Genomic DNA, 21,108 nt, shown 5'->3' with positions numbered 1-21,108 from the left:
AACGCAGAGGACTTGAAAATTAAGATTATACCTCGCACAAAGCGTAAAAAAATATATTTTTGTACAAAAAAGGAAAAGTTGACCAAATTTCTGCCTGCATAAAATTCATTTATCGGCAAATTACTTGTGTGATCGCTGGTGCGAAACGTTGTCTGACACTTCAACTTAATTATTGCTTCCATCATCAAGCGACGAATATCGACAGCGTTTCGTACCCTTTTTTGAAAGGACGTGTTTATGCTTAGATGGATGAAATAGACGGTATATGAATGTAATGCTTCTACTCACTATCAGTCAGAACATTGATCAGAAGGTTGTTATTGCCGTCCTGCTTGTTCGTCAAACAAATAATGTGCAACTTGAGCCGCAAGAATCGCTGGAATATTCCCGCCGCAACTTGTTTCCTTTAAAATCATTGAGTTCAGATATCACCATGACTTTGAAACAACATGTTTTGTTTCTCCTCAACTAGCTAAATTGCGAAGTTCAGTCGGGCCGAAGTTAGGAACTTTGTATCGAAATTCGGACAATTTGATTCGCTAACTCGCAACGTAATTGGAAGCTCGTAACAAACTTCCAATTCCCCAACAAATTAACATATTTCCACGTATTTATCTTGAAAACGGAGTACACAAGAAAAGGTCATTCCGGGTTTTAGGATTCCGGGCTTTCTTATCCGGATTTCCGGCATTCTGGTTTTCCAGGTTTCCGGCATTCCGGGTTTTAGGACAACCCTTATGGAAATTGCAGGAAATTATTTTGAGTATCTGTTTCAAAGAAAACTTCTGTTACACATACTGACTAGCTTGTAAACCTCATGTCAGCAGGACATGCACTGTGTATGTGAACCACAGTGAATCTTGAAGAATGCTAAATACAAAGTTCAAACACAATTCTTCACTTGGAAATCATTAATTTGTTTGTTGAAATACCTTTACAATGTTTGCCTTGTGGCCAGTAATAGAAAAGATAAAACTGCTTTCGAGTCCATGCAAAAATATATTACTGAAAATTTCCACACACCCGTCTCCGAATGGTGTCTGACATTTGCAGAATGCAGCCTAAGAGAATGTATTGTGTTAACGGTAAACAGGCTAACCGGAGTGAATAGTACGCTAACCGGCGTGTCTAGTAGGCTAACCCGAGTGAAAAGTTCACTCTGGTTAGCATACTACCCACTCCGGTTAGCCTACTATTCCCTTCGGTTAGCCTAAATAGCACTTTGGTTAGCCTGTTTACGGTTAGCTTTCAATAATGGTAATGGTAACTCAATATATTCTTTTAGTATGCATTTTGCAATCTGCAATTATGTCAGACACCGCGAACGCACACTTTAACCAACACCTGTGATTTTCTAATTCCTATTGCAGTCATGTACAATGATCATGTTCCTTTCATTTCAAAGCAGATAGTGTCTTTTGTATGCTTCATCATTGGTTTCTCAAACATGGGATAGTATCTTGGATTTTGCATGTCAATTTTTGCCATTTATGAAAAGAAAATAACTTTTGGTGATGGCTGTTCACTAGTTTATTGTATGCTGTAATATTTCAGCACACTGATCATAGCTGTATTTCATTTTTGTTTGCAGGTCCTGCAGTTGGCTGACAACAAAAGACTTGTGTTTACTTACTGAAAATGAAAATAAATTTGAAATTATTTTTCTCTCATTCTGACTGCTGTTCATTTTATGTTTTATCCAAGTGACTGGGGGATGTTCTTTCCAGCCCACACCTCTTGACAGCCTCCTGCAAAGCTCAGTGTGTTGCATTACAGGACATTTTTGTGCCATATTTTGTTTTGGTGAATCTTTAAATGAATTCAAAATACTATGTGCCTCTTAAAAATAACCAGTAGGACAACACAACACATCATTTTAAGTGTAAGCAGTTTGTTATCTATGGCACACAACCAGTTTTATGGTTTTTGCTGTGATGACTGCATGAAGTTGGGGTAAGACATAACCAGAAACCAATATTCACAACTTTGCAACGTTTTCTTTATTTCAATATCCATCCTAGCACCCAGTGGATGTTGCAAAAAGCTAAATCAGTGCAATGATACACCCCTGGAAAACTATAATAACAGTACAGCTTTTCTATAAAATAGCACATGTTAAATTTATTTTTTTTCCTTTAATGCAATACCATGTGTACGAAGAAAAAGTCATTTTCAAGGACAATTTTGTACACTGTATTATACTGCATTCACAACTGTATGGTCGTATTTGTGCAACCTATTGACAAATTTTAAGCATTTTGAAAACACTACAAATATTCAGTGTTGCCTAGAAAAATTGCTTGGTTCAAGAGCAAAACAAAACTAACCATTCATACTACTAACAACCTACAAATGACAGAAAATTTTGAGTCAAGAGATAGATGTACTTGGGAACTTCGTTAACGAGAGTGGAACAATGTATAAATATAACAAGCACGTAACAATTTACGAAGAGGGGGGTGAATAGGGGTATGCAAATCCGGAGATCCGTCATAATTTAACGACCGAATCCGTCGATCCGTTGTAATTTAATAATAATAATAATAATAATAAAAGCTTTATTTAAACTGGAAAGAAATCTATCAGCATTTATAAAAAATGCTGGTCTTAACATGGCCAAATCCGTCGATCCGTTATAAAAGGTCTGGCATTTGAATCCAAATTTTATTTTTTGCTAGAATTTGTGAAAAAAACGCCCCTGGAGTTGTTTTGGGATAGCTAAGAAGCAATCAGCATTTTGCAACATTAACGATTAGCTAAAAGAACGACCTCTACTTTAGAAATCTGTTGTTGATCCTGACTTGTCGTCCAAAACGTGTTATGGCTCCTACTAGAAAGGAGAATTAGCTTGAATCTCCCTTTTCCAGATCCACGATCCGAACTTTATTGGAAGCAAAATCAAAAATCCGGGCCCAAAAATTGGATGAAACCGCGATCCGCTTCAATTGCAGGATCCACAAATCCATTAAAAAAAATGCTCTGAATCCGAAATCCGTGCAAAAATATTGTCAAAATCCGTCGATCCGTTTTCCTATTCACCCCCCTCTACGAACGTATGATCGATCGGATGACAAACCAAACCAATATGTATACATCTGCTACTGTTACGAAACGCATGAGTTCCATCCGGTTGAATGAAACCAATCCTGCAACTGTGGTGGAGAATACAGCATAAATGACTTACCCTACTATTTGATTGCATTTCAATATAACATAATTTGATTTTCGAAAACAGTCAAAGCTATTGATCAGCGTGCAAGCTCCTTGCTCCCACGGCCGTCCTTCGCGTTGCGTTGTGTGTAAATGTGGATTCGAACACTGGCCTTACTTGAAAGATGCCTCCTAGAGAGAAATATACATTCGCATTCTTTTAAAACTCGTCCACAAGTTCGCATTACAACTTGGAAACCATCGCGCTGTCTGCGTTCGTCCGCCATTTTGAAAATTGAGATTTGTTTTGATATGCGATCGGTAAACCAAAAGGCGGCTTCCCATTGGTTGAAAGCCAAGTTGGCCCTGTCCTAATATATTAGGATAATCCGGACTGATTATGTTTTCATATTTTATTGATATTTAAGCTCTGTTTGTGATGTGCAAACTACAATCAAAAGTCCATGCAGAAAATGAACGACATTGCTAAAACTGTTGAAACCTTACAAAGGTTACACTCAATTATTGAATCGTTCGTTGTCTTTTTTATACTTTCGGCGTTAATTACCTTTGACTACGTTGATATGACACAAATAATTGCTTAATAAAATTTTTAACCGCCAAGCGGTACCGGATTAATTGAATTGTTTTTGCGCGCGCTGTCTTTGCGAAATTAATTGCTTTCTAATGTCTTCTCACATGAGATCGAGGCCATTCTGCCACATACCGAAATATATAGAACGACACATAGAACCACTTTAATTTCGCTTGCGCGTTCACAGGACAACCACGAAACCACACGCCAACACAACATTAGGATGCGATCTCCTACCGTCGAACGCAAATATCAATTCTCCACTAGTTGCCCTGTAATTGGTATCCTCATTGTGACGTGCTAATTGGGCGCACTCATTACCAATTGTTCATTTTCAGTCAAGTTGTTCGCCGAGTGCAGACGTGATTCTCGCCGCTCTCGACAGTCGTCAATTTGCGATACGAAAGTTGAAATTTCAACGAGATGAACGAATCAAAGGAAGAAACAGAAACCCATAACAAGAAAACATCAGAGAAAGAGGTAAGAAAAAGCTTATTGTTTGCTTAGATTTACAATGACTTTTTGCTACAAATTGTTTCGGCAGTGGTGCGCGCGCATCAAAAGTTGTACTGGAATTATCCGCCTCGGAAAAACTAGGGATCGACTTTGAGAACTTCAACCACTCAAATCCAGAATATTAAACGGATTATGATTTTTCAACAATTTGAAATGAAACAGGAGGACATTGAGATTTTTCCATTTGAAGTTTGAACATATTGCAAGCAAACATGGGGAAAAATGACAACCGAATGACGTAATAATGCCGATAATCAATTGGAAGCAATTATCTTATTATCTAATTTACCAATTAAGATATTAAAACTAAAAGATAATAAAATGTGAAAAACAACACGCACACGCAAACTTAAACAAGCAGAGCACGCACGCCAACGCCCAAACTTACAAGCTGTACTTAACACCCACACAACATGCACGTACGTGCACACGGTTGCGTAAACGCACGTGTAAAGTGCGAACCATGGCGAGACCAAACGAGCCTGATATGCAGCCGAAGCGTACCAAAAAGGTACGATTAGGTATTTACCTTACCCAAATTCAGCCAAAAATCCAGTTGTATTTATCGCTCTGTTGAAGTCATGCTTGCAAGGTACGTACTGCAAATTGTGTTGACTTGGTCTTCAACACTTTTACCAAGTTTCTCTTCTGCCTTTTTTCCCACTCGTTTGTTTAGAGTTTCATTCTCTAAATTTTCAAAATCAAAATTAAGCGAAACATTTGGAAATTCCGACTCCATTTTTTTCAGTCTGAATGTCGGCAAACATCGCGCAATTGGCGAGCGTGCTCAAGTTTAGTTTTGGCGGGAAAATTTTTTCTCTTTACGACCGCTAAACACCGCTAAATTTAAATTACGAAGTTCTGTTTTATTGGTAAAACCTCTTTTCAATTCATCGTACAGTAACACTACTTAACTTCAAAGTGACCGTGATATGGTGGCATATCAGGTCAGTGACTTGATGTCGTAGGATATCAGGACAGTAGATCGCGCTTCTTATTGGCTACTTGCGAATTTGGGTACGGTAATTGATACTAACGTCGGAATCATGGTCAAATTTCGTCTTTCAACTGCGAATTGGTCATGTAATTCGCTGTTAGAAACTCGACATTTGATAGGATAAATAAATTAAAGGAAAAAATCGAAACCACAACCAAGCAAACATCTAAGAAGTAGGCAAACGAAGGCTTATATTTGGCCATAATTTGCTCTAAAGGTGGATTTCCACTGACGCGTAATTTTTTACGTACGTTTTCTGACGTGAAAAAATGACAATGTATGAAGACTTGCTTACACGTTTACGCAAGTCGTTTATACATTAGGTGAATTTCCACTGACGCGTAATTTTTTACGTGAAAAAAATTAGAGACAATGTATGAACGACTTGCGTAAACGTGTACGTAAACGCTCGTAAAAAAAATTACGCGTCAGTGGAAATCCACCTTTAGTTATTTTTGCTACGAATGGTTATACGCACCGCATTTTAAAAACGTTTTACTGAAATGTACCGCGTCGGAAAAACTCGGGACCGACTTAAATTGAGACGAACTTCAGCTTTTTTAATCCAGAAAATTGAGCGGATTCTAACATTTCAACATTATTTAATAAAACAGAAAAAAGTTGGGAATATTTGTTTAGGGCATGATTTTTATACATTTACAAGTCGTAAACAGTGGTTTTGTAAAACACTAGCCATGGCAGACCTTGTCAGATCCATCGGCCGGTGTTTAATTCTTCACAGACTTGAGTAACTATTTTTTATGACTAAAAATAATTATAGTAACCTGCTGAATAGTTCACACCTACAATCAAACACTTGTACCTGGTGAATGCCTTGTGTTTCAATCATAAGCAATCTATCCTCAGGGGCTGCGATTCTTTCAGTCGCCACCAAGTATCGAGACCTCTGGGCTAGACTGAAAGTCTGCCAAAAAGACGACCAAATCTGATTGGTTGTTGAAAACTTGTTTATTTCGTCCACAATCTCCGGCGCGCGCGCACTGTCAAACCAGAACCAGGAATTCCTGATTCCCGTTTTTGAATCACCCAGACGTATTGCGTTTCCTGTGAGCTGGTCAAAGGGAATGCTGGCTCTGGGAATAAGATTTTAAAGTAGAGTTGTGATTTGAGTGATTAGCGCTGTTTTAGTTTCAGTGTCAAAAGTAATTTGCGTTTGCTTTGGTTTTTTACCGTACCAAAATTCGCAAGTAGCCAATCAGAAGCGCGATCTACTGTCCTGATATCCTACGATATCAAGTCACTGACCTGATATGCCACGATATCATGGTCACTTTGAAGTAAAGTAGTGTTACTGTACGATGAATTGAAAAAAGGTTTTACAATAAAACAGAACTTCGTAATTTAAATTTAGCGGTGTTAGCGGTCGTAAAAAGAGAAAAACTTTCCCGCCAAAACTAAACTTGAGCACGCTCGCCAATTGTGCGATGTTTGCCGACAAGTACTGAAACATTCAGACTGAAAAATAGAGTCGGAATTTCCAAATGTTTCGCTTAATTTTGATTTTAAAAATTTAGAGAATGAAACTCTAAACAAACGAGTGGAAAAGAAGGCAAAAGAAGAACTTGGTAAAAGTGTTGAAGACCAAGTCAACACAATTTGCAGTACTTATCTTGCAAGCATGGCTTCAACAGAGCGATAAATATAAGCGGATTTTTGGCTTAATTTGGGTACGGTAAATACCTAATCGTACCTTTTTGGTACGCCTCGGCTGCATATCAGGCTCGTTTGGTCTCGCCATGGGTATTTTGGCTCGACTGCGTCTCGCCAAAATACGAACCATGGCTCGACCAAACTCGCCTGATATGCTACCGAAGCGTACCAAAAAGGTACGATTAGGTATAAGTATCATTACATGTACGCTTAGTGATTGGTTTAGAAACCTCCTGCCACTTAGCCAATCATAAGTAAAACTTAATCCGTCGCGACTAGCTAACACACTTTTTCCCACGCTTAGCGTCTCTAAAATAGATACACCCTGTGGCGTGGCACATACCCGTACAGTTATTTTAAGAAATTGAGCCGCACCTCAAAATATGTGCGAGCAAGTCAAGTTTGGTTTTGGTTTTTACTTCTGGTTGGCTGAGAAAGTGGTAGAAGTTTTTATTATTATGATGATGATAAAGCTTGTTCCATTGCAGCATTGTCCCTTCTTGTGTGACAACATTATGGAGGTTGAGGAAGCTCTTGAAGTGAGGCCCTGGCAAGGATTAAGAGGTAGGTGTTTGTCTATGGCTTTAATTTTGTTTTGGATCTGTAAGTTCACCGAAATCGCATTTGTTTACATTTTTAAAATTGTTTGGCCAGTTATGTGCTAAATAAGCCCCAGCCTGCTCCAAACGCAATTTGAAGCATGAAGGCGTGTCTTTCTTTCCACAAGCATACACCTCATGACGCTTTGCCTAGGTTTGCGCAGAAGTTCAAATGTGGGGATAGATTTTGGTTCAGAAATATTCTCGTCCCCAGGGTCCACGATCCTTCTGGTATGCGCTACCAAGGATCAAGTCCTCTGGCTGGCTCGGGCTCGAGGGCTTCGCGTCCGTCCGCGGACGCGAAGCCCCACAGGCTCATTGTCAAATCTGACAGTATTGATTTGCTGAAAATTCAAAACGAGTACTCTGGGTATGCGCACAAACCGGGAAATACAAGAAGTCTCGATCCATGGCACGAACCAAATCGATTGTGGACGAGAAAGTGTCAGGAAGTCTTTTTCTGTTTCGGTGATGGAGGTCAGGGGCGTAGCCAACTTTCTTAATTGTCATAGTCTGTAAGATTCGAACTTTGTCCGGACACCGTACCTCACCGATTTCGCTGAAATTTGGCATGCAGTCTTGTTTTAGGGTCCTAACTACCAAATGGATATTAAAAAGTTCCAATTCTTTTTATTTTGGAAAATATCGAAAAGGCCGATTTGAAGCGTCCGTGACGGCTTGCCAACATGGCGGATCGAAGGTGTTCTTGTTACTTCGACACTGAACCTGCCGTCACAGTTTCTCGATCATACTTGGTACAGTTATAAAGAACTATCTTTCTTCTTTCAATATATCAAAATAGATTCGGCAAATGTTGAGTTTGAATGATCAACGGCCAAGAAGTTCGAAGGTATGTTAACGATGTTTTGAACAGCCTCAAATTTACTACAAAATGAAAGGCTTATAACTCCACTGTTATCTCGAATTAGAACTAGCCATTTACCATGAACAAAGCTTGTTCATTGGTGAATTGATTCCATTAATAAGAAAATTGGGGGAATGTAACCGTTAAGAATAAAAAATTTTGGAACCTCTAGTAAATTGGCCATTTCAGCGGATCAGCTTATTTAACAGCAAATAATCGGGAGAAACATGAAAGGGTTACAGTCGTTTATAATAAGCACTTTTCATGTATTCTTTGCTTATTTTAAACAAATACATGATCTTTGCCAAAGATATGGCGATTTTTGAGCGTACGATCGTTTTTCCAAATTTTTATATCGGCAACTTTGTTGTCGAGATTATACGCTGTTGTTATTCAATATTCGTTTCACAAGAACTTCTGTTGCTCGCATTTTCCAAATCACTGTTTAAGAAATTGCCCATTCCGTAACAGAGTCATTCTTAATTTTTCTTTAAAAATTACTGGGAAAGCAAGAATGTCATGGAACGGTTTTATACTAGTGAAAATACCTGTCAGACATATAAACTTCAACTGCTCGTGTTATCTGGCTGTTTTTCACAAATATGCAAATTAAGGAATTCTTAAAGTGCCCCTCTTTAACTATTTCACGCTTAAAGATTCCTCTAAATCTTTTCGCCTACCTTTTGGCCAAACGAAGTTTTGTGTCTCCAGGCAGAATGCGCGTTATCAGCAATGAAAGTCGAAGAGATACAGAAGCTCGAGTAAAATTCAAACTGCTGTGAAATGAACATCGTTTGAGCTTGACGTGTATTTATAGATTGCGCTCCGTTAATTAAGTTTATTCATTTGGCGATCAGATAAAAATCAATGAATGATCAGAGTTTAAAAAGTCCATTTCTAAGCACGAGAGACACGGATATTTGTTTCAGAAGCATTTATGCTTAGAAATACCGGTTTATTATTTACTGACGCGGTTAAAAAATACTCGGCTTCTAGCGGTAAATCTGCATTTATAATAGCTGGGAGTTTGGGGTGTTTTTATTGGTGTTGTTGTAGGAAGGCGGGGGGGGGGGGGGGGGTGGAAATGGTGCCTCCGTATCCTCTTTAGATCTCTGACACAGTGGTCTGAATGTTGAACAAAAGAGCTCATCTGTTAATAAGCATAATGCGAGCTGATTTTGAAATAAACATGACTTTACGTTTGTGTCATCAGTAATTATCGTGTTCGAAGAAGGCGTGGCTTACTCGCGGCAAGAACAACGTAATAACAGTGAAGCTAACACATTTTCCTCATTGAATTGAAATGAATTTCGAATCAATTCTTTATAGGGCAAGTTAAAAGATACAAACGTTTTTCGTCCAGATTTTTACAAAAAGAGAGCAGGTGAGAACTTGGCTGTTTTTGTTGTCTCGGACTTTTTTTTATTAAAGTCGAACCTCTCCATAAGGACACCTCTCGTGATGCGTCATGACTTACATCACGTATGTCCTTATCCCCGACCTAGGTGAAGAAAGTGACTATGAGAGTACAGAGGCTTTCCGAAGAACTCAACGCAATATCCCCCCAAAGCTCGAACCGGGATTTAAAAATCTCAAAAAGGTGTTAATATGAATTGTAAATCCACTCATAGCGGTCTGGCCTTACTAAAACCTGCAGAGAGAAAAAGACAGTGGCCAGATAAATGAAAGCTGCTCGAGATTACGCTGTTGAGCAGATTCTGTAAAATTCCCCTTATAATCCTTTTTTCTCATAAGCCCTCCCAATTCAAGGCCCATATATTTCTTCTAAGTCAACTGTCAAAATTTAAGGCCACTTTTTTCCTACCAGGTTGCACCCAAACCACGTTTAAAAAAAATCAGGCTTTTTAAAGTACGTTTTATAAAGCCATACCTCTATGAGTGGATTTACTGCAATTCATATGACCAACACCGTCTTGAGAGTTTTAAATTTTATTAAATCTTGGTGACACTGCCCCTTTAATTCATTAATGTGATTCAAATAAGTTTATAAAAACGTATTTCAGAAAACAAGAAGTTTTTTAATTTCGCTTTAAGCCACCGCACTCCCCGCACCCCACCCACGGATATAAGACCTACCACATTTAAAAGCCCACATTTCGTACCAAACAGCACAACCCCAGGGCTTATACAAGCAGTTTTTTGCACTTTCTTACACGGTTGGGAAGCGTGATGGCCTAATAATGGTCACTGCGCTGGACTCTGGACCAAACAGTCCTGGATAGAGCATTTGGGGGACAATGCGTTAAGTTCTTTGGAAAGCTTCTCGACTCCCAGAGTCCCGTTCTTCACCCAGGTGTAAAAATGATTACCAGTCAATCTTTAGCTCTTCGGGAAGGGAGGTAACCCTGCGATGGAATAGCATCCCATCCGGGTAGAGTAAAAAATACTCGTATTCGCTTCACGTTGCGGAAACCGGTATAAGCTCCGGCCTGATGGGCCACTAGGCTCGTAACCCGCCTATTGAGAGACCTGGCGGAGAACTACATAAATGGACCGGGAGGCCATAAGTTTTTTATCGTGAATTGAGGCGGGGCGCTCCCACATTAAGGGGTGGCATGGCATGACGAAGAGTAATTGATAACCCATTCCCCGAACTGGGGGAATGGGTTATTGTTTTATCAACAACTTACGTTTCATTAATTTATATTTGACCGATGATTTCAACTTATCCCTAGGGGAGGGTGATAAATTGTAAAGTAAGCATTCAATTGGAAATATAGTTGAACCTCTTTAACATGGACACAGAAGGGACAGAGCAAAGTGTCCGTATTAGAGAGGTGTTTGTATTATAGAGATCACCACTATGACGTCCATTTGACTTTATTGACAGCTGAAAGTATTTAGTTACTCGAAATGTTCTGCAACGTAATGCTGCAGGTAAAAAAAAATTAACACTTTACAAAAATCCGAAATGGTCTAAGATGAATAAAGCGTTACGTTGTTGATTTTGGAATCATAAACAGAAATTCCATTACGAAAACAAAATGTCATCACCTGATCACCGAAGTGTCCGTAATAAAGAGGTTAAGTTATATGAATTTGGTCCTTGAGGCCGAGATTTAGTGTCCATTGTCCGAATAAGAGAGGTTCCGTATTATGGAGACTTTTTTAAAGAAAATATATGAGAATTTTGTCGGGGCATCGGAGGTTGTCCGTAATAGAGACGGCCGTATAAGAGGTGTCCAGATGGAGAGGTTCGACTGTAATAAAAAAGTCCGAGATAACAAAAACAGCCAAGTACTCACCTGCTCTCTTTTTGTAAAAATCTGGACGAAAAATATTTGTTTCTTTTAACTTGTCCTAAAAACAGTTGATTCGACATACATTTCAATTCAATGAGGAAATGTTATTGCGCTGTTCTTGCCGCGACTCAGCCACGCCTTCTTCGAACGTTATAATTACTGATGACACAAACGTAAAGTCATGTTTATTTCAAAATCAGCTCGCATTATGCTTATTAACAGATGAGCTCTTTTGTTCCAAATTCAGGCCACTGTGTAAAAGAACAAAAGAGGATACGGAGGCACCACTTCCAACCCCCCCCCCCCCCCCAGCCCCCTCAAAAAACAACACCAAAAAACACCCCAAACTCCCAGCTATTATAAATGCAGATTTACCGCTGGAAGCCGAGTATTTTTTAACCGCGTCAGTAAATAATAAACCGGTATTTCTATGCATAAATGCTTCTGAAACAAATATCCGTGTCTCTCGTGCTTAGAAATGGACTTTTTAAACTCTGATCATTCATTGATTTTTATCTGATCGCCAAATGAATAAACTTAATTAACGGAGCGCAATCTATAAATACACGTCAAGCTCAAACGATGTTCATTTCACAGCAGTTTGAATTTTACTCGAGCTTCTATATCTCTTCGACTTTCATTGCTGATAACGCGCATTCTGCCTGGAGACACAAAACTTCGTTTGGCCAAAAGGTAGGCGAAAAGATTTAGAGGAATCTTTAAGCGTGAAATAGTGAAAGATAGGCACTTTAAGAATTCCTTAATTTGCATATTTGTGAAAACAGCCAGATAACACGAACAGTTGAAGTTATGTCTGACAGGTATTTTCACTAGTATAAAACCGTTCTATGACATTCTTGCTTTCCTGGTAATTTTTAAAGAAAAATTAAGAATGTCTCTGTTACGGAATGGGTAATTTCTTAAACAGTAATTTGGAAAATGCGAGCAACAGAAGTTCTTGTGAAACGAATATTGAATAACAACAGCGTATAATCTCGACAACAAAGTTGCCGATATAAAAATTTGGAAAAACGATCGTACGCTCAAAAATCGACATATCTTTGGCAAAGATCATGTATTTGTTTAAAATAAGCAAAGAATACATGAAAAGTGCTTATTATAAACGACTGTAACCCTTTCATGTTTCTCCCGATTATTTGCTGTTAAATGAGCTTATCCGCTGAAATGGCGCTGAAATGGCCAATTTACTAGAGGTTCTATATTTTTTAATTCTAGACTGTTACATTTCCCCAATTTTTTTATTAATGGAATCAATTCACCAATGAACAAGCTTTGTTCATGGTAAATGGCTAGTTCTAAATCGAGATAACAGTGGAGTTATAAGCCTTTCATTTTGTAGTAAATTTGAGGCTGTTCAAAGTATCGTTAACATACCTTCGAACCTCTTGGCCGTTGATCATTCAAACTCAACATTTGCCGAATCTATTTTGATATATTGAAAGAAGAAAGATAGTTCTTTATAACTGTACCAAGTATGATCGAGAAACTGTGACGGCAGGTTCAGTGTCGAAGTAACAAGAAGACCTAGCCTTCGATCCGCCATGTTGGCAAGCCGTCACGGACGCTTCAAATCGGTGTTCTCGATATTTTCCAAAATAAAAAGAAATGAAACTTTTTAATATCCATTTGGTAGTTAGGACCCTAAAACAAGACTGCATGCCAAATTTCAGCGAAATCGGTGAGGTACGGTGTCCGCGAACTTTTAAAAAAGCTCGAAAATTATGGAGTATTACACTTAAGAGTTGTAGGCCTGGCCACTTCTAGGGGGGGGGGGGGGTGGTTATTGTTTTGGGGGTATCCTACCGATAAAGACCCTTGCTCGAGAATGGGTTAACGCAGACGCACTCTTCTTAACACAACCTATCACTCGACTACTCTAGAAGTCTCCCGTGTTTCTACTTGCTTGAGACTTGACAAGCAAAGGGTTGTTTGCGAGACTGCTTCAGTACGAATTGCTCTCTACATTGTACTGTAAATTTTGAAAAATACGAGCGGGCTGAAAAATTCTTTGGCCCAGGCCTACAGGGCTATATGCTAGCTACGCCCCTGGAGGTGCGTCTATTCATGATGGATGCATTGATTGTTCTGTATTGGTGATATAACTGCTTCCACATGGAATGGATGCACAACTAGGGCTGAAGTGAACTAACATTAAACTTAAAGGTTCCACCGTGACTCACTTACATGTATAGCATGCAATAAAGCGGATCAGTGAGTTTTGTTCATTTCTGGTGGATTTAGATAGTCTGTGGTCAATTGTTATGACTTACCAGTAGTTACAGGGTACCCCAAGGCTAATATCAGAATACCTAGTGAAAGGTTTTTCTCTCTTTACCGACGTTACATGCTTCTTCCGTAAACAGAAAAGAAAACAAACATTGATTAGTGAGAGTAAAATCACTGAACGCTTCAATGATATTGCTAAATACAACCATCATTTAATGACAGAGACAGTTTTCTCTGCAGGTAATATCAGCATGCCCATTGAAGAGGTTTCCCCGCTGGATGTAAACAAGTCCTCTGAATCTCTAGCAACAGTAAAATCCTTTCACGTGAGCGAGAATGATATCAGTGAAGTCACCTGTGATGTTGGTGAAATGAGTGACCATTCGTTGGCAGTGACAGGGTCCTCTGATGCTACTATCAGCATGCCCATTGAAAAGGTTTCTCCGCTGGAGGTACACACGTTATCTGAACCTTTAGCTACCGAAGCCACATGTAACGTCTGTGTGAGTGAAATGAGTGAAGTAACCTGTGATATCGGTGAAATGAATGACTATTCATTAGAGCAAACTTTAATAAGTAACAACATTATGGAGGCTGAGGAAGCTTTTGCCGTGAGACCCTGGCAGGGCTTAAGAGGTATGTCCTAAGTTACTGTTAGATGTTTATCTATGGTTTTAATTTTGTTTTGGTTCTGCAAGTTTACTGACATATTTGGCAGCAAATATGAATGAAAATACAGTAGAATCCTGACTTCAAAAAACCTCCAAAAGCTACAAAATTTGATTGAGAAAACAGAGGCTGGAGAATACGGGGGTCAGGGAGGAAAATCACATTTCATTCGAATTGCTAGAAGGTTCGAGGGTTCATAAAAAATGGATATCTCGGGGGTAATTTTACTCCTTTGCATTGTAATTGAAATTTTTTGGCCAGTTATGAGATCACTAAGCTCCAATCTGCTCAAAATGCTACTTTCAGCATGATGACTTGCCTTTCTTTCCACTAGTTTCGCATTTATGACATTTTCGTCTGAGCTTGCGCAAATGACCAAGGTTGGGGATGGTTTTTTGGGTCGGAAACATTCTTCCGCAGAGTCCACGATCCTTCTGGTCTGCACTAGGGATCATTACCTCTGGCTGGCTCCAACACTGGAAGTCCGCAACTCACAGGCTCATTGATTGGCTGTAAATACAGAACGAGTACTCTGCGCATGCTCAAAAATCGGGACATGCCAGAGGTCTCGATCTCTGGCGCAGAGCAGATGATCAGAAGGATCCTGGACGAGAATGGGTCAGAAAGTTATTTTCTGTTTCGCTGATGAATGTATTGATCGCCCTGTACTGGCCATATAACTGCTTCCACATGGAATGGACGCACAACTAGGGCTGAAGTGAACTAACATTAAACTTAAAGGTTCCACCGTGACCCATTTACACTGTGAAACTAGTGAAAGGAGTGTCCATTCATTTGCAGTGAAAGGTTTGTCCTTGTTGGATCGACAAGAATCAACTGAAGTTGTAGACACCGAAAAAGCCAGTAGCATCAGTGAGAATGAAATCAATGGAGTGACCTATGACTATGGTGAAATTAGTGACATGACCTTGTCAGTGGCTGGGTCGCCAGCAATAAACATCAGCATGCCCATTGAAATGGGTTCCTCACTGGATGTACATAAGTCAAGAAAACGGAAGAGAAGCTGTGAAAACTGCCTGGATGAAGATTCCATTGAGCCATTAATAAAACGCAGACGGCTATTGAACATTGAAGGGTCTTCTGTTCCTGCATATTCCGATGGTGAAATGGGTTTAAAGTATCCTGAGGGAAATTCTTTAGAGAAACATATCTCTTCCAGGCATTCACTGGCATTAAAAGAGTCTTGCGAGGCTAACATCAACATGCCCAGTGAGACAGATTCCTCACTTGATGATGAAATGAGTGACCATTCATTGCCAGTGACAGGGTCCCCTGTTTCTAACATCAGCGCGCCTATAGAAAAGGATTCTTCACTGTATGTACAGGAGTCATTTCAAGGTGTTGCTACCGAAGATGCTGGTAACCTTTTTGAGAATGAAATTAGCGAATGCAGTTGTCTAATTTGTGATCATTGGATGGCAGTGACGCAGTCGTTTCCGCCTTACATCAGCATGCCCGTTGAAAAGGTTGCTTCATCGAATGAACTCGAGTCATCTGATCTTGAAGCAACAGTAGACACCTTTCAAATGAGCAAAAACGACATCAGTGAAGTCACCTGTAATAATGGTGAAATGGGTGACCATTCGTTGGCACTGACAGGATCCTTTGCAACCAACGTCAGCATGCCTATTGCAAAGGTTTCCTCGCTTGATGTACACGATTCATCTCAAGCTGTTGCTACCGAAGAAGATGGTTATATTGGCGAAAATGAAATCAATGAATGCAGTTGTGTGATTTGTAAAATGAGTGACCATTGTTTGGCAGTGACACGGTCGTTTTCACGTTTCATCAGCATGCCCATTGGAAAGGTTTCTTCGCTGGATGTACTCGAGTCAACTGACGCTGTTGCTACCAAAGACATATGTAACATCAGTGAAAATGAAATCAGTGAGGTTACCTGCGATAATGATGGGATGAGTGACCATTCATTGACATTGACAGGGTCCCCTGTTGCTAACATCAGCATGCCCATTGAAAAAGTTTCAACGCTGAATATACACAAGTCATCTGAAGCTGTAGGTACCGAAGACACAGGCTACATCTGTAAGAACGAAATAAGTGAGGTCACCTGTGATAATGGTGAAATGAGTGACCATTTGTTGGCAGTGACAGGGTCCTCTGCTACCAACATCAGCATGCCCATTGAAAAGGCTTCCAAACTGGATGTACACGAGTTATCCGAGGCTGTTGCTACTGAAGAGCTAGAGGCCAGCGGCATTGGTGAAAATGAAATCAATGAATGCAGTTGTGTAATTTGTAAAATGAGTGACCATTGTTTGGCAGTGACCCGGTCGTTTTCACGTTACATCAGCATGCCCGTTGAAAAGGTTTCTCCACAGGATGTTCACGAGTCATCTGAAGCTGTGGCTTCCAAACAAGCCGGGAACATTGGTGAGAATGGATTCAGTGAATACAGTGAGGTTTCTTCACTGGATGTTCACGAGGCAGCCGAGGCGAGAAATGCAAGGCAAAGGAAGCGGAAGAGAACCTCAGTAAAGAACGTGGATGAGTCTGTCAGGCAGTCTGAAGATTTCATTGAGCCATTGCGTAAATCCAAACGGCAGTTCAACGTTGAAGAGGCTGCTGTTCCTGCATTTTCCAAGGATGGACTGTGTGGCAATGAAGCAGTGGAGGATGGGGGCCATCAATCTGACTCTAGTCAGGTTTTTACTTTTTTAAAGCTTCCATATGATGTACCTGTCAATTCTCAAAAGGGTGCTCTTCCTGCGGGTTCCAAGGATGAACTCTGTGGCAATAAAGAAGTGCACGATTACAGTCATCAGTCTGACTTCAGTCACGTTTCTGCTTCTTCTAAGCCGCCATTTGATGTACATGACAATTCGGAAGAGGCTGCGGCTCCTGCAGTTTTCAAGGATGAGCTGCGTGGCAATGAAGCAGTGAAGAAAGACAAACATCGACCTGACTCCAGTCACGTTTCTGCTTTTTCTAGGCTGCCGTGTAATGTACCTGTCAATTCTGAAGAGGCTACTGTTCCTACAGTTTCCAATGAAACTATGGAGAAAGACAATCACGAATCTGACTCTAGTCACGTTTCCGCTTCTTCTAAGCTGCCATGTGATGTGCCTGTCAATTTTGAAAATGCATCAGCGTTGTGCGCTAAGATCAAGACTGAGGATGTGTCTGTTGGAGCCCTGGCCTCTGATGTAGACACACCTGACACCACTGGTTTTGTTAATTACTGCCTAAGGTCTGCGTATCAACTTCTGTTTGGTGCCGTGTGCCAGGATCCAGTTGGTTCCATTCTTCTGGAAAGCAGAATCCATCAATGTCAGGTAAGAATACATTTTTAATCGCCACGTACCGGTTTTTTGTGACGTTTTTTGCCTTATAATTGTTTTCTTTTGTTATAGGTTCTTTAGACACTTAAAATGGTTAATACATGCAGGCAAAAAAACCCCAACTTATAAATTACTGTATGGCAGGGTTTAAAAAAAAAAAATTATTGGTTTTGTATTACAGGAGCCGGGCGCTGCACAGTCGTCTCAATCGACCAGAGCTCGCCGAAGACGAATGAAGAGAGTGTGGAACGGAGAAGCCTTTGTTCCCGAGGTATGCGTATAAGAATAAGTTTTTTTCGCTTTCTTTATTATTTACACTAACCAATCACGAGCTGCATTCGCACAAGGCCCAAAATGTGTTTAGTCGGAGTACAAACTGAAAAATGTTTCACTTCTTAAAAATAATTATAAAGATTTGATGCTAGTGCTGTAATACAGCATAAATTATAAAATCATAAATAGCACATGTCTGGAAAAGAACAATTTGCGTGAACAATACAATTAATTTCAGTTCATTAAATAATTTCAGTGATTGGGAATGCTGTATAATACTTTCAATTGGTTTAAGCGTTTCATTCCTCCATTAAGTACTTTGAAACAGACAATTCTCCGAGTGATTGTTTGTACTAAGAACTTTTTATTTATTTACACAAAAGTTTTACACTAGCAAATTATGCCAAAGGACAAATTTTTTCCTTAATCTTTGTAAAGATAAATGTGTATTACAAATAAGCCCGTTACAACTGTACAACGGTACAACGCGCAAAGACCGGACTACAACACTGGGAGCTTCATGGCCTTTTCTTTACGATATTTTGTGCCTGTTCAAAGCAATTAAAAGTTTTATGTTTCCTTTACACCGTTTATGCCACAGGTTCAAAAACGGGGACGAAACACTCCCTATTTGCGGAGGCTACGACCAAGAAGACAATAAGACCAGGAGCAGGTCGTCTCCGGTCATGGCAAAATGTCACCCAAGCCATGAACATTTTTTATTTTTTTATTTTTATTTCAACATGATTTGTAAATAAGCAACATCTTTCTGCTTGGTGAGCGGGTAAAAATAATTTAAAATGGGTAAAAAGCAAAAGAAAAAACAAGAAAATTTCAAAAGAATAAAAAACATTTTTTTTTTCAAAAACCTGACTAAAATCCTAACCCACTTACCCTCCTACTAGTTAACCCTAAACCTCTAACTCACTAACTCACTAACACACTAACCCTCTTACCTCTTAACCCAACCCACTAACCCCAATATCCGCTACTGTTAAACCCACTAACACCCAAGCCTACCTTTACCCTATACTCTCCTGAATCGTCCATTACCCCAACACCCTTTTTACAAACTTTCCTTACCCCTCAAGTCTCCCACTATCCACAAACCTCCCAATTTCTTCAATCCCTACCAAAACCATTGTCCCCGCTGCCCTGACCCTTCCATTACCACAATTCCAACTTTTACTCTCCTCAAACTTCCCAATTCTCTTAATCCACAATACCAATTTAACAACCACGTACATGGATGCATCTCCCATTACCCGATTCCTGTATCTACCAATATCCCTTCACCAAACACCCTAACTTTCACAACCCTTACTATTCGTGTACCCTGCAATTCACAAACTCACACTACTATCAATTAACCACTAACCACTAACTCTACTAACCTTAGCCTAAAATCTTCGACTTCCAACTTATCCAACGCTTACTATTCCTGAACCCTACTATTCCCAAATGCACACTTCTTATAACTAACGAGTAAACACTAACCCTAAAACCACAAACTATCAACTCTCGACCAACAAAAAAATCAACATAAATCAATTCAAACAAATTAAGAAGTATTAATAAAAAACTCAAACACAAAATGAAAAACGAAATCGAAAGTTTAACTAGTAGAAATATACTAACAACGTTTTGTTTCTACCTGTAAAAAAGAAAAAAAAAATCTGGCAGAACACCTGAAGACAATCCTGATTGAAAGTTTCCTTATTGTCTTCAGGTGTTTGGAGGAGGACAACAATTTAAAAACAAATGAAAACAAGCTCATCCAAGCAGAAATTATGTTGAAGAGATAATCATTCTGGACAATGTAAAACTGGCAAAGAGGGAATTAAACTGTGCATTCATTTTTCAACAGTGTTTGTCAAATCTCTGAATAATTAGCTAGAGTATACTTATTTATTCATATTTTGCATTAATGTTTGAGTCCTGACATTTACATTCAACCGGGTTCCCAAGTAGTTAGAAACTAAACCTGCCTATGCACCGCGCACACCTTATTTCTCTTGCTATTCTCAAAGACATGACATTGGCTTTGTCATATCAAAGAAGCTATATCTCACATAGATGGCTACCGGTGATATCTTAAAATTACATACGAAACAGAAGCAATACTAAAAACACCTCCGAAGAAATGGAAACTTTTGTAGGGGACAGACCATTAGAAAATTTATAGGGGGTGGACAAAATCCAAAAAAACATTGTGGTGGGGAAAATGTCAAAAAAAAATTCATGCATCGACCCTCACAACTATTTTCCAGCCATCCCCCCAAAAATTGCAGTAGTTTTGACCCCCCCCCCCCCCCAAATATGCTACAGAGCCAATGGAAGAAAACACAATTCATCCGAGCTGAAAAATCCCCACCATTCCCTAGAACGTTTCTAATGGTCTATAGCTCACATAGCTCATCATCATCATCATCTCCTTTATTTAAACACAGATAAGGGTTTATAGACTAGATTTGGAGAATTAAGAGACAAACTTAAATCAAAGCTCTTTGGGTAAAAGGTACAATCTCTCTATAAAAATACACCCGGATGTTGTCTATGTTTGTACATAAATACAAATGTATCTCGTCAAGTCCTGTCAGTACTTAAACGTTCGCCAATCCATGAAGGATAATTCAGCAAAAGAAACTCTTTGCTGTGTACTCTTTCAACCGTTCTCATTGGTGGAAACAGCTAATGTTTGCACTTATTTTGCAATAGAGTTCAACTATATATGTTGTGGTTTCAGCGTTTAAAAACACTGAAAGGAAATCGTTTTCAATTTTTTAACAACGGTTTGTTTAAATTAAGCTGAGAAGCATTTCAGGCGTCAAATATTATACACTTAATGTCCGGTCTCAAGGGAAACAGTTTTGTTTTCCCGAGAGCCTCAATGTACGACAAATACATCGTAAAATACGAACAAAAGAAAGCAAAGAACAGACT

General features: G+C 39.4%; 1 protein-coding gene across 3 annotated transcripts; it reads left to right on the top strand.

The window, feature by feature from the left end:
- The first annotated feature begins 2,857 nt into the window (after nt 1–2,857).
- LOC144661922 (uncharacterized) lies at nt 2,858–20,029 on the top strand. Of its 3 annotated transcripts, none has more exons than XR_013572358.1 (6): nt 2,858–4,225; nt 7,418–7,493; nt 14,132–14,539; nt 15,374–17,886; nt 17,965–18,163; nt 18,767–18,825. XR_013572358.1 is itself a non-coding variant. In XM_078522633.1 (6 exons), the coding sequence occupies exons 1-6, from the start codon at nt 4,169–4,171 to the stop codon at nt 18,824–18,826; spliced, it is 3,192 nt and encodes a 1,063-aa protein (XP_078378759.1). In that variant the 5' UTR covers nt 2,859–4,168; the 3' UTR covers nt 18,827–20,029. The 3 variants fall into 3 exon arrangements, 2 of the variants coding, with proteins under 2 accessions (XP_078378759.1, XP_078378758.1); XM_078522633.1 differs by having other exon boundaries at nt 2,859–4,225; nt 14,144–14,539; nt 18,074–18,163; nt 18,767–20,029; XM_078522632.1 differs by having other exon boundaries at nt 2,859–4,225; nt 18,074–18,163; nt 18,767–20,029.
- Nucleotides 20,030–21,108: the final 1,079 nt, after the last annotated feature.

This window comes from Oculina patagonica, chromosome 8 (genome assembly GCF_052425735.1).
Source record: "Oculina patagonica isolate OP01 chromosome 8, crgOcupat, whole genome shotgun sequence".
Lineage (NCBI taxonomy): Eukaryota > Metazoa > Cnidaria > Anthozoa > Scleractinia > Oculinidae > Oculina > Oculina patagonica.
The sequence above is the reverse complement of the archived record's forward strand: the minus strand, read 5'-3'. Positions and strand labels throughout refer to the sequence as shown.

Bases quoted from the DNA above. Each gene is read 5' to 3' on its own strand.
- LOC144661922 (XM_078522632.1), top strand. From the start codon at position 4,169: ATGAACGAATCAAAGGAAGAAACAGAAACCCATAACAAGAAAACATCA. The intron at 14,540-15,373 runs GTATGTCCTAAG...ATTCATTTGCAG, and splicing joins ACCCTGGCAGGGCTTAAGAG to TGAAAGGTTTGTCCTTGTTG. The intron at 18,164-18,766 runs GTATGCGTATAA...TTTATGCCACAG, and splicing joins GAGAAGCCTTTGTTCCCGAG to GTTCAAAAACGGGGACGAAA.